This window comes from Acinonyx jubatus, chromosome E3 (assembly GCF_027475565.1).
Source record: "Acinonyx jubatus isolate Ajub_Pintada_27869175 chromosome E3, VMU_Ajub_asm_v1.0, whole genome shotgun sequence".
Lineage (NCBI taxonomy): Eukaryota > Metazoa > Chordata > Mammalia > Carnivora > Felidae > Acinonyx > Acinonyx jubatus.
The window spans coordinates 34,805,593-34,818,713 of NC_069398.1; the positions used below are offsets into that span (position 1 = coordinate 34,805,593).

The 13,121-nt window shown below is 62.6% G+C and overlaps 1 protein-coding gene across 5 annotated transcripts in view; it reads left to right on the plus strand.

Moving 5' to 3' along the window:
- The window catches only part of MAD1L1 (mitotic arrest deficient 1 like 1), a 319,021-nt gene that overhangs the window by 225,269 nt on the left and 80,631 nt on the right, over positions 1-13,121 (plus strand). For all 5 annotated transcript variants that reach the window (XM_027042376.2, XM_027042377.2, XM_027042378.2 and 2 more), the window contains one exon: positions 2,004-2,094. In XM_027042376.2, the coding sequence (XP_026898177.1) occupies positions 2,004-2,094 (91 nt within the window). The remainder of the gene's footprint in view (positions 1-2,003; positions 2,095-13,121) is intronic.

Genomic DNA, 13,121 nt, shown 5'->3' on the forward strand with positions numbered 1-13,121 from the left:
AGAAATGCACAGACGCCTAGATAATGAGCAGGGAGATAGAGGGGATTCAGAGTACAGACCTCCAGTCATAAAATAGTAGGTCACGGGGATGTGACATACAGCACAGGGTTGTGACATGCAGCTGGTGATCCTGTGGTGACTTTGTGCAGCGACAGACCACGACCACGGCGAGCATTTTGTGGTGTCCGTAATAGCGCAGTCACTCTTGGACGCCTGAGACACACGTGGTAGCGGATGTCAGCCGGACATCAAGCGTCCTTGACAGCCACACGTTGGCCCACGCAGTCGCGGTTCCACTGCACCTCGCTCCTTTACGTGGACCCGTGCCTCCCTCTGGCGTCCCTGCCCCCCTGCCAGAAGGGCCTCCCCTGACCCCCTCGGGGAGCGGGTCTATTGGTGACGAGTCCTTGCAGGTGTGGTTTGTCTGAGAACATCTTTATGTTGCTTTTGTTTGTGATTATTTTCACCGGCGGTCGAATTCTCGGTTGGTATTTTCTAATTTATTTCAGTATTTTAAAGCTTTCTCTTCCCTTTCTCACTTGCATTGTGTCTGATGAGAAATCCGCTTTATTCCTCTGTACGTGACATCTCTTCCTTCCGCTGGCGGCTTTTTGAGCCGTTAGGTTACTAGGTGCGCTGGGGCCGTTTCCCGTGTGTCTCTTGTGCTGGGGGGTTGCCGAGCGTCTCGGATCTGTGTGTGCTCGTCATCAAAGCCGACGCTTCGTCTCCCAGGGTCTGCCTCCCGCCCTTTCCTTCGGGGCTCCACCCAGGCGGCCGCTGTGCTCCGTGAAGTTGCCCCGCACACCTCGGTGACCGTCTTGTCAGCCTCAAATATCCCTTTTCCTCTCTCTTTTACTTGGGATCGTCTTGGGTGTTTTGTTCTGTGTGTTGGTTTGTATCGTTTCTTTCTGGGGTCTTCCAGTGCGTAGACTTTCCTCCTGCACAGTCTGCTCTGGCATTACCCGCCCAGCGTGTCTGTGGTCTCGGGCGCTGGGGCTCACCCCTCCAGGAACTGGGGCCATCTTGCTCGTGACTCCGTCTCTGTGCTGAGCTGTTGAGCAGCGGACGGTTGCAATAACCGTTTCGATGTCCTTGGATGTTACTTAATGCTGCAGTTCGTGGTGGGTTTCAACTGATTGACTATTTTCCTCATTACGGGTCATATTTTCCTGCTTCTTTTAATGCCTAGTAGTCTTTGATTAGTTGGCAGACATTGTAAATTTTGGCTTGTTTGATTCTGAATGTTTTTGTATTCGTATAAATCTTCCCGAGCTTTTTTCAGAGACGTAATTAGGTTTCTTGGAAAGAGTTTTGGTCCTTTCTGATCTTGTGTGATTTGCTAGGCCGTCCTGGAGCACTTCTCTGTCTAGAGATAATTATCTCTTGCTCCCGAGCCAAGACCTTCCTGAATAATCTATGAAATGTGCGTTTTCCACTCCAGCTGGTTAGTAGTGGGAAGGCCCTGTTCCTTAGCCTACGTACGTGCTGCACGCTGCTTCCTGGACAAACTTACTTATTTCCAAATCATGTGAGTATAGTGCTTTTCAAAAATTAAAATCTGGAAATGAAGACAGAAATAGGCGCACTTAGTTACCGTGAGCTGAAACCTGCCGCACGCCTCTGTCAGCCGCTGGCCTTGGTGTCCGGGCCCACGAGGGAGAAGGGACCCTGCACGGTCCCTCTGAGCCTGCTTCCCCCCAGTTAGCTTCCCTCCCCAGCCCACGTCTCCCTCTGGGTCGACTCCGTGGTTCTGCGTCCTCTACGATACGTGGTCATGCGTCCTGGGAGTGGACCGACGAGCACAGGACGCGTGCAGGTTCCCATCTGTCCTGCCCCCTCGCGTTGTGGTCCGTGGAGACCCCCCGTCATCAGAACGGACGTGCGGGCCACACCCCGCCCCCAGGCCCGAGCGTGCCCCCCCCCCCCCCCCGGGCAGGGCCCTGTCTGCAGGAGTGGACGCGCGGGCCGCGGTGTGTGTCCTGACGGTCTGGCTCTCCTTGCAGGTTGAAGATTGAGGAGCTGGAAGGGGAACGCAGCCGCCTGGAGGAAGAGAAGAAGACGCTGGAGGCGCAGCTCGAGCGGCTGACCCTGCAGGTGCGTGCCGGCGGGCGGCCACTGGCAGGGGCTTATCCCGGGACGCGGCGTCCTCCCACGGGTTCTCCCTGCCCTCCGGTTTCTCCCCGCGCCCGACGTCCCGTCTTCTGGTTCACCAGACTGCACGAAGCCGCGACCTACGCCCATACACAGGCCCTCACACCGGGGCGTGTGCTCGGAGCACATCGGGGAGGGTGTCCCAGCCGTGGCCCCGGCCCCGTGCTCCATCGGCCCTCCTGCTCCCTCCTGCTCCCTCCCTGCACCGGCCGTGGCCCGTGGCTGGTCTCTGGTCGGGTGTGCGCCCAGGCCCGTGCCCGCCGCCTGCAGTCAGGAGGCCACAGCTCTGTTTACGCCGGTGCACCTTTACGTTGTTTTTCATTTTTATGCTCCCGTCTGAATTGCTCCGTGGCAAGAAACCTGCAGATTCGTGATTACCCAGATTTTGGACAGGCCATTGATTCTATCTTGACACCTATTAGAGGCAAATCAAATCTCTTTTTTATTACCGATTCCTGGAGCCAGGGGAAGTGACAAGTCTGATGAAGCGAGGTGCCGGGAGCCGCGGCTGGCGGCGCTCAGCTCTGGGACCCGTACCGCTCTAATTGGGCCGCGGTCTCCAAAGGGAGAGCCGGGCTGTTGGCAGGTCGGCCCCGGGCGGCCTGTCAGCCAGGCCCCGTCAGAACAGGGCGGGTGGGCGTCTTCCCGCGTGTTCGGTCGGGCACAGCCTGCGATCGGGGCTGACGGCTCCCCGGGTCCCCGGGGTCGGGGCGCGGTGAGGCCGGCTGAAATCCTTCACGTCCCTTTTTCCTGCCTCCGGCCTGCCAGGCCCTTCCCAGGGAGCCTGCCGTGCCGTAGGCGGGGCTGCTGAGGCAAGGTGCTGGCGAGCGCTGTGCCCGAGGGGCATTTGCCCCCAGCACCCTGGGTGACGGGGTGTCCACGGCTCGCCCGTCTCCGGTGTTGCTCCCTGACGGGAGACACGCGGGTCCTGGGGCCGCTCCCGGCCGAGGGGCTGGGCTCCTGCCCACAGGGGGCAGGCGGCCTCTGCGTCCCTGCCTGTGGGCGTGGGTGGGGCACAGCGCAGGTTTGGGGGGGGGGGTGCCGTGTGGAGATGGGTTTGCATCACGCCGGGGGCTCGGGTGCTTATGTGGAGGCATGGCGGTGCTCCCCGAGCTGTGCCACGGCCCCGGGGCAGGGGTGGCAGAGGCTTGTAGATAGCCACAGGCGGCCGCCACCTCTGCACCAGGTGGGTGTCCCACGGCCCCTCACGGGCGCCCCGTTCCCTCCCACCGCTTCAAGTCGGGGGACCGACTTCTCGTCCCACAGCAGCGCCCGTGTCCTGCCTCCAGATGCCACAGCACGAGGAGGTCCGTGACGGCCTCGCTCCAGGTTCCCGGTTCCGGCACGAATCCAGCAGGGCGCCTCAAATGGGGCTCCTGTCAGAAGGCCAGCGTGATGCGGGGGCCCGCCAGGATCCCCCTTTTCCCGGCCACTCGTCTCGGCTGTCACAACTGGCACCGGCCTCTGCCGCGCACGGTCGCTGTGCCGCATGGGCCTCTCTGTGTCCACGGTCCTCGGACGCGGGTCCTCCGAGCAGGAAGGGTCCGTAATTTGGCCGAGGGCACCCGGCAGGAGAGGGCTCGGAGCTCAGCTCCCTCGCGGCCGCGGGGCTGCGTCCCTACAGCCAGTTGCCATTCTCAGGTGCCCAGCCTCAGCTCTGAGGACCCCCTGGTCTGCTCCCCCCACTGCCACCGGCTGCTCCGACCCGGGTCTGTTGTGCAGTGGTGTGGGCGAGAGAGGTCGGCACCTCAGGGCTGAGCTGACCGTCCGAGGGGGTCTGGACGCTGGCTTTGCTGGTGGCAGTTCCCGTCCGACCCGGATGCCATCCACTCGTCCAGCTCACGAAGAGCCCCCGTGAGCCCGGGGCCCCGTGGAGGACGTAGGCAGATGGGCCCATCCTGGAACCTGGCCCCCCGCGGGGCAGACCGGAACGCAGGCGGCGAGTCAGAGCAGCGTGGGCGGTCGTGCTGTCGCCCAGAGCGGACCTGGAGAACTCGCGTGCCTGGCTGTGGTCCAGGCGGCAGCCGAGTGGGCCTGAGGGTGACTCGGACACGTGGGTACGGGGGGCGTCGTGGGGTCCTCAGCTAGAACACCGTCCTGTGCCTTGGCCGGGTGGTCGTGGACGTGTCGGGCTTTGCCATCTGAGCCCCCGGCACATTGGGTACGACCTTTAGGACTTCGGGATGGCGATGCCCAGGTGGGGCTCCGGGGAGGTGGCATGCCACGTCTGACGCCACATGGCCCTCGGTAGATCCCCGCGTCCATCTCTTGCCATTTCTCATCTTCTTCACCGTGAGGGCGAAGGCCTCACCCCTTCACCTCTGTGCCGGAGCTCTGGAGGCCCCGACACCCCCCCCCCCCCCGCCTTCCCCCGGGCCAAGCTCAGGAGTGCGGCCCGGCCGCGGCCGGCAGGGCGGGGGTGGGGGGGCGACCTCGGTGGCACGGCGGTGCGGCCGGGACGCTCCCGTGCAGACACCCTCCCCTCCGTGCCCTCGTTCCCTCCGCGGAGAGGCTTCGAGATGGGCCGCTTCACGGAGGATTGATTAAAATCAGCTGCAGTTTGCCTTAATTGGGAACATATGCTTGGAAAGGGAGCCACTAGTTAGAACTTCTTGTAATTAGTTCACAGCTGGTGGATGAGGAGACGGAGCTCCGTTCCCGCTCGGAGCTGGGCGTGCCCCTCCTGCCCTGTGCCCTCTGGGAGCCCGGACGGGGCGGCGGGCTGTCCCCACCGTCTCGGTGTCCCGATGCACCGCTGATACAGCCCAGGGCGGTGGACCTCGGGGTGGGGGGAGGCCTGGGTCACCGACGCCCCTTCTGGCTACCGAGCGGGTCGGACACGCTTCCGGGCCGGAAGCGGGGCGGGTGTGCGCTCTCCGCGTGGCCGCGGGACCTGGGGGCTCCAGGACACACTCGTGGCACGTCGGTGCCCGCAGAGCGAGGATGGCCGACGGCCGCAGCCCTGGTCCTCCCTGCCTGGGCCCCCGCCCCACGCGCCCCTACGCCGGTCTCGGTCTCCCAGAACCAGAACGGTGGAGGAACGGCACCCTGGTCTCGTCCGCCCTGACTCCGATCGGCGCTCTCCGTGGAGGGTGGAGGCTGTGGGCCAGGTCTCTGGAGGGCCACTTCGGCGACATCGGGGGGGAGCGCCCAGCCTGGGCGCCTCCCGTGCCAGCTAAGCACGGCCAGCGCCTCTGCCGCTGTGGTTAATGATGCCACCGTCCCGTCTTCCCTCGAAGGAGACAAACGTGCTCTTTGGCGTTTGTGTGTCTGAGGGGCCAGACTTGGCAACTGACGGCAACGAGCCACACCGGCTCCCCACGCACCGTCGAGAGGCGGCCGGACGCGCGGCAGCTCTGGGTCACGGGGGAGGCTGGCCCAGGCCGGACGCCCCGAGGGCACCGAGACGGCCTGGCCGCGCACTGCCCCGGCGTCTTAGGAGCGTTCTGGAATGGACAGCACGGACGAGCGAGTTGCACAGTGCAGACCCTAACCCACCACCCACGTCCCGGCACGAGCACTTGATGTGTGTTGTGCTGCCGCCCCTCTGCCATCCGTCAATCTTTTTAACTTTTTTGATGCATTTTAAAGCAAATTGCAAACATCTGCACCGTTCCCTGTAAACGCTCCAGCGTGCTGTAATCAAGCGGAATTCATCTCTGGGGTTTGAGCCCACGTCCCGCTGCCCCTCAATGTTGTCTGATTACGCTGCTCATTCAGGCAGGTGATGGTCAGGGGTGGGTGGAGGTCCCGCTCTCCCCCCCACCCCTCGCGCCTGCTCCCCCCGCGCCAGGGCGGGGCTGCCGTAGCCAGCCGGCGATGCTGCGCGGGAAAAGGGACCAGACTGCGGCCCAGTGACATTTGAAATAAGTATCTTTTTTGGAAACGGAGTGGGTAGAAAATTGCTGGGTTGCCTGCGAGCGGAAAGCTCACGGTGCCTGTGGAGACGTCTCCGCTCCCGTCCCTGCGTCACCAGGCAGGCACTGTCGAACCAGACCCTCCCAGCCTTCGTCTCCTTCCTCCCTCCTGAGTACAGGGTGGGGGAGAGGGGCCCTCGCCCTTCATATTGCGCTGCCCTCTCCCGATCCATGCTGTGATGGCCCCCCAGGGGCCCCCGCTGGTTCCTTCTCACCTGCGGGTTCCTCCCGCCCGGCCTGGGCCCCCAGGGCTGGACCTCTCCTATCCCACCTGTTCCCACCTGCTCTCACCTTCTCCCATGTGCTCCCACCTCCTCCTACCGGTTCCCACCTCCTCCCATCTGTTCCCACCTGCTCCCACCTGCTCTCACCTCCTCCGTCCTGTTCCCACCTGCTCTCACCTCTTCCCACCTGCTCTCACGTCTTCCCCCCCCATTCCCACCTTCTCCCACCTGCTCTCACCCCTTCCCACCTGTTTCTATCTGTTCCCTCCTCCTCCCCCCTGTTCCCACTTCCTCCCCCTTGTTCCCACTTCCTGCCATCTGCTCCCACCTGTTCCCACCTGCTCCCACCAGCTGTCACTTGCCAGGGAGCCATGGGCCCAATTCAGGCCTGACCTCTGCTTCTCAGAACCCTCCTACCTCTGGCTCTTCCCCTTTGGACCCTCTGGCTGCTAACCACGCCCTTGGGCTTGTCCTGCCCCTGACTGGCCTACAGCCCCCACTTCTGAAATGCTCTCCGGGTGTTGCTTCCTGGGGGCGCCAAACCCCACAGGCCATGTGTTAGGGATGTGTGGGCGTAGGGGGAGCCCCAGAGATTGCTCTGGGGGTGAGGAAGGGGCTAATGTCTCTGAGGGTTGGTTTCATCCAGGTCAGCCAGGTGACGGGGGCGCAGGGCACTAGACTGGCCCTCGGCCAGAGGCACTGGCCTCTGCTATTCCGGAACCGCCCCCTCCCTGCTTCTAAAGCCCCTGAAGCTCCTCCTCGGCCGCACAGTGAGGGCCTCCGTCACTGGGGGAAGGGGGTACCCGGCGTCACAAGCTGGTGACCGGCCGCAAGGTGTGGAGAGGTCACTCAGTCACCTCCCCTAACTTTCAGGACCCCCACCTGCTGCCATGAGCCACACCCCCCATCCCCTCAGCAGAGACCCAGGCCTTCTGCTGCCCCGTCAGCCCCCGTGCCTGCCCTGAAAGCCTGGGGGACTGTGTGGGGACCACACAGGGGTCCCCACCGCCACCCACTGGCTTCTCCCTCAGGGTCCTGACCGTGGCCTGCACCCCTGGCTCCCACGACTTGCCGTCTGGGGCACCCCACACCTGCCCACCAGCCCCGCCCATCCTTCGGGGCTGGCTCGGTATCGCCTTCACGCCACATCTGGGACCTGTTTGCGGGTCAGCCCTCTGGACCGTGAGCTCTGAAGGCAGTAACCTTGACCGGGTCACCTGCACACACCAGCCTCGGGCCTGCGTGTCAGCCCGGGCTCTCGGGGCATACAGGCGCGGGGAGCGCACAGGGCTGGGTGCAGCCGCCGGCCCCCGAGTCCCGCGGAGGCTGGGAGGGTTAAGTACATGAAGCGTTCCGGGCTTTCCTCCCGTGTAGTAACTCCTTGACTGGTGGTTGAGTTTTTTCCTAATATAGTGCCCGCCCCCCTTTAACTCAAAAGATAGCCTGTTGCGAACCATCCTGTGCCTTTTGTTTTCTGTACGCTGTATCTGGGAGCTCTCTCCTCGTTTTCTCAGCTGCAAGCTGTGTGGCGGTGGCGTGCCGGGGTTTGCTCCACTCGCTCCCTGTCAGTGGCCACGCAGGCACCGTCCTCCCTTTCCGTGGTCCTAAACGTGGCTGTGGTGCACGTCCTGTGTGTAGCATTTCCGTGTGTGCAAGTGTGTGGGGGATAAATTTCCGGGAGGGAGATGATGAGATCAAAGGGCACTGGTACTTATTTTGGTAGATTCTGCCAGATGGTTGGTCACGACGGTCCGTCTGTGACCACTCCCCACACTGTGGGACAGCGGTGACCCAGGAGAGCACCGGTTCCCCCACGGCGTAGCCAGAGTGCACCATCACAGGGGAAGATCTTCCAGCCCGGCAGGTGGACAGGGGTTAGGTCCATGTGCTTTCGATCTTCGGTCCCTGTGTTGTATGTGAGAGTGAGAGTCTTTAACTACGTTCATGGGTGTTGTCCTCTGTGGTCCAGCTTTCTGGTGGTCCTTGTTGATTTCTTGGAGTCGTTGTCTTGTAAGGAGTTGAGGTGTTTTTAAGTTGTGAACAGGTTTTCCCAATTGATCATTTGTCTTTTGGCTTTGCCTGAGGTGTTTTTTACCAAGAAGATTTTGATATTTGAACTTTTACATAGGTGGGTTTACCTACTATTCTCTTCTGGCTTCAGGTGGTGAAGGAGTTCTTCGTGGTGGTTTTGTTTTTCACGTGTAAATCCGTGGCTGGTTTGGTGTTCGGGTTTGGTCTGGAGTTCTACAAGGGAGGAAGCCTGACATCATCCTGTTCCCTGAAAGGCGGCCCCTCGCGGTCCTGGGACCACTGTCCACAAAGCCTGTCCTTGATGGTGTCAGGTGCCGTGCCCTGGATCCGCGATGCCCGCGTGTCACTGGGTGTGGGCCGCTCCCAGGGCTGATGCGTCCCCTCCCGCCTGCCCCGTGACTCGTCCAGCAGAATTTTTCCTGGTGCCTCTTGTTCATGTTTATGTGCCCTTTGGAATTAACACACCCCCCAACTAATTGAGAATTTGTTAGGTCTCACGAAAGATGACGGTGAGCCTCCCGGGACCGGACGTCGTAGGACAGTCAGTCTCGTGCACGGGAGCATTTGTGGGGTCCTGTTTGCGCCCCACCGGCACGTTTTACGGCTGTGTCTTCATTTTGCACGTTTCTTGTGTCGTTTGCCTCTGGGGCGGGATCTTCGGTGTCCCTGCCGCGCAGACTCCGGGCCCCGCCCGGGAGGTGCGTGACCCTGCTCGTGGCGGCCGCGTGTGCCCCTTCATACCCGGAGTGAGCGAGCGGGCGCGTGCCCCGGGCCTGTGCTCCCCGACGTACGTGTAAAACAAGGCGCTTCAGGAAAGAGCCCAAACCTCCCTCCCCAACGTGGCGCCCGGCCGCTCATGTTTATTAACGCCGAGGACTAAAAAAAGCCGGCCTGCTGATGCGCACTTGTGAGGAGACATTTCCACAGGCGCTGATTTCTTCTGATTCTTTTATGAGAAGGACGTGTCTTGAATAACAAGCCCCTTCCCGTCCCATGAGCCGGTGCCAGCCAGCGTCTCCACGGGGCCTCAGACCCCCAGACCGGCGGCCCGGCCCCGCGCCTGCATAGGGGGCCTCACGGCGCCCTGAGGGTCCCTGGAGCCCCTGCCTCAGGATAGGCCTCAGGGTGCCGGGCCCGCCCGCTGTGCCGCTGGCCGTATGTGGGCCCGGCACAGCCACCTCAGACTTCGTGCCGACCCCGCTTCACCCCTGTCTGCTCGTCACCAGGCCATTAGACACACGCGTGGGTTACCCGGCTCCCCACAGACCTAGAGACGAGCGGCGTGCTGAAAAGTCATACGTAATTATCATTTTCAAGCCAGTTGAATTTTTCTTACGAGGGACCCGCAGCGTCGCAGCGGCCACGTGAGGCGGGCGGGCGGAGGGCAGAGCGTTGGCTGCAAGCCTCGCCCTCGCCGGGTGGCGGAGGCCGCGTCTCGGGACCGGCCGGGGGCAGGGAGGGCAGGTGCGGCCTCGTGCCCCATGACCCCCGCGTGTCCCTCCCGGAACTGAGCCCCTGGGGCCCCGCCGGGATAGACCCGTTCTGACGCCAGGCACGGGGCCTTGCTGCCACAGCAGCTGTCCGTGCAGGCCCATCAAGCCAGGGCGTATCCGGGGCGGGACAGGTGGGACGGGCAGCAGTGCGACCGGCTTCAGGAGCTCTTACCCTGGGCTCTTGTTTTTGTGACTGGCTCAGGGCTAGCAGGACACCTGGCCCCTTCCTCCCTGTGAGGCCAGCACCCGCTCGGACCCCACCAGCACCCTGGATCCGTGTCCCCTGACCGGGTCACAGCTCCCACCAGATGAGGGCTCTGGAGCCGGCTGCCTCGGGGGAACTCGCTCTCTTGTCCCTGCCAGCTTCGCCCAGCCCTCATGGCGGCTGTGTCACCTCGTGTAGACGTGCCGTGTCGGCCTGGGTGCTGGGGAGGAAGCCCAGCTTGGGGGTCAGCCCGCGGCCCCTCGGCCTCGGCGGAGTCTGGCATGCTCCCGTCCTCCCTTACTGTGGCACCGTCCCCAGGGCCCACGGAGCCGGGCCGCCTCCAGAAGACCCATTCATGGCCCCTGTGCTGCGAGGGCCACAGCTGAGGGCGTGGCACACGCCACACAGGTGCCGTAGGCCCGCGCCCTCTGGCCAGAGTCAGATGCTCCCGACCCCAGACGAGGGGCTGGCAGAGGGGCTTCTCACATGCGCCTGCGTCCCCTGCTCTGGCCCGCGCAGCGGGAGGCAGGGGTGCCACAGAGAGGGCATTCGGGGCGTCTCGTGCTGCCAGAGGCCCTTTCTCCCTGGCGCCTGCATCCACGTATGTCCCGTGGGCAGCCTGCACTGGCGCTTAGGGAAGAGTGTAGACTCCTCGTCTGTGCGCGGCCCTCCCCTTCCCCTGCTGCATCCGGCCCGGCCTGCCCCCTCCCCTCCAGTTTCCTTTAGGAATGTTTGTGGTGAAGGGGGGGGGGGTGGGGGGGGCAGGGGCTGCCCGGTAGGAGCCCCAGCGAGGGCGCTGGGGGTTGTGGTCATCGGCCCGGTGCCCAGGGGCTTAAGTAACCGGAGCTTCAGGCCAGGTCTGTTCCAAGCCCCGCGCTGGTCTCCCTCCTTTGTCTCCTCCTTGCCATCCTCCGACTGGCCTCCCTCTGACTCGGGGGCCCCGCTGGGACATGGCATGATGTTTGCCGTTCAAGCTCCGTTCCAGGGCTTAGGGTCCAAGATTCCTTCTGAACGAGTCCCTGGGGTGGCTTGGCCAGAGGGGAGGATGGACCCCAGCAGAGCAGCGGTCGTTTGGCGCCCCCGGTGCTGGGTGTGGAGTGTCTGTCCCCCTTGCTGGGGTCTGCTGTGTGGGTGCTGCTCTAACCTGGGGGACAGCGGAGGCTGAGGCAGCCAGGGCCCCACTTCCATGAGCATGTGTTTGGTGGGGAGACACAAACCGTGGGCCCGGTGTACCCGTGAGTCATCACCTGTGGGGACACCTAGGAAGGAGAGCAGGCCATTGGGACGGACTCGGGAAGGAGCCGCTCGAGGACCTGGCGGGACCACGTGCTCTTGGTTTCCTTCTGTGGCACAGAGGACAACGAATGTCACTGCCAGGATTTCCAGGGCTTTCCAGGGGAAGTCACCCTCTCAGGGTGCTTAGGCTCTCCACGGAAAGTTCTGGAAGAGTCCAGATTACTTGGGGAATTTGAGTTTCTTCAGTCTGTGAGTATTAACTTGACTATATTCCACAGTCGTGTCTGTTTGTTTTAGATAAGATCCCAGTATTGTGGCCACCGATAACGTGATACCTACAGGAAGTAGATCAGGAGTATTCTGGCATCAGGCACTGTTGAAGCTGAACTGCTCAGCAGCCCAGCAAGGAAGGAAATTATGACCGGTTTACTTGATCCTTCTTGTAGAAAGGTGGTTTTGTGGAGGCGGTTTACGGACAGAATGCGGAATTCTAGAACTGCCTCCCGCGGGGATTTCTTGATGTCCCACCACAGATGCTGAAAGTGACTTTACAAAGCCGCCTTCTTTAACCACATGACCCTGCGGTCCCGCTCCTGGGACTCAAACAGACACATGCACCCCCACATTCACGGCAGCATCACGGTGTCCATCTTGGACCGGGGTGACACGACCCGGTCCATTCACACAATGGAATATCACTCGGCCTTAAAAAGGAAAGAAATTCTGGCACCTGCTCCAACATGGGCGGACCCTGCAGACACCATGGTGAGTGACACGATCCAGACACAGGAGGACACGCACTGGGACCCACTCACACGAGGTCCCAGGATTGTCAGACTCAACGGACACGGGAGGACACGCACTGGGACCCACTCACACGAGGTCACGGAGTCATCAGGTTCACGGACACAGAGTAGAAAGTGGGCCCAGGTCTGGGAGAGTAGTTGGGGGTCTGTGTGTAATGGGGCAGACTCTCAGTGTGGGGAGATGGAACGTTCTAGAGACGAGCGGTGGGGAAGGCTGCACAGCAGCGTGAATGTGCTCGGTGCCACTGAGCTGTTCACTTAGAAATGGTTGAGATGGTTAATTTTCCGTTATGTGTATTTTACCACAATTTTGAAAAAATCGAGTGGCTTTGTTCAGCACTTTCTGATCTGTGTGCCTCCGGTCCCTTGGGCAGGTGGGACGAAGTGCCCGGCGTCCCGGTGAGCACCCAGGGCAGTGAGCACCGACCTCAGTGCTGTCTGCGCCGGCTCTCACCGCTAGGCAGGCCACCGGGTTTAGGCTGCGCCTGTTGTTTGCCGTCTGACAGGGACGTCATGACAGCCACGGCCACCCGATTTCCACAGCTTCTGCACATCCACGCAGCCAAGCAGGGGCCTGGCTCACTCGCTTGGTGACATTGCCGTGGGATGGCAGGTGGAGGGGGGATCGTCAACCTTGGCCTCCTGACTAGCAGGACGAGCACAAGCAGAAGACACCCTGTCCCTTCCCTTCTTCCCACGGAGCACGGCCCTGGGTGCCCACGCAGGTGACACTCTTCAGTGTCCCTGCCCTGCTGTGACAGAGGTGCAGGGAGGGGCCCGGCCTGGGGACAGGAGCCTCGGGGGGCTTGTTGGCCGGGCAGCTGAGTCAGGCCAGGGAGCCAGGCCAGGCCTCTGTGGTCGGGGCCGCGGGGGCTCTGCGTGTGACCTGCGGGGCCCCACCCGGTGTCCTGGGATGGCAGCATCTTTCCCTCAGGCCCTGTGGCCTGGCCGCGGGTTGCGTGCGGGCAGAGGAGGGACGGGCACCCCGCTGGGCCCCAGGACTCGGCCCGTCTTGCCACTCTGTCTCCGGGAAGAGGGAGGCGCTGGTGAGGCGGTCC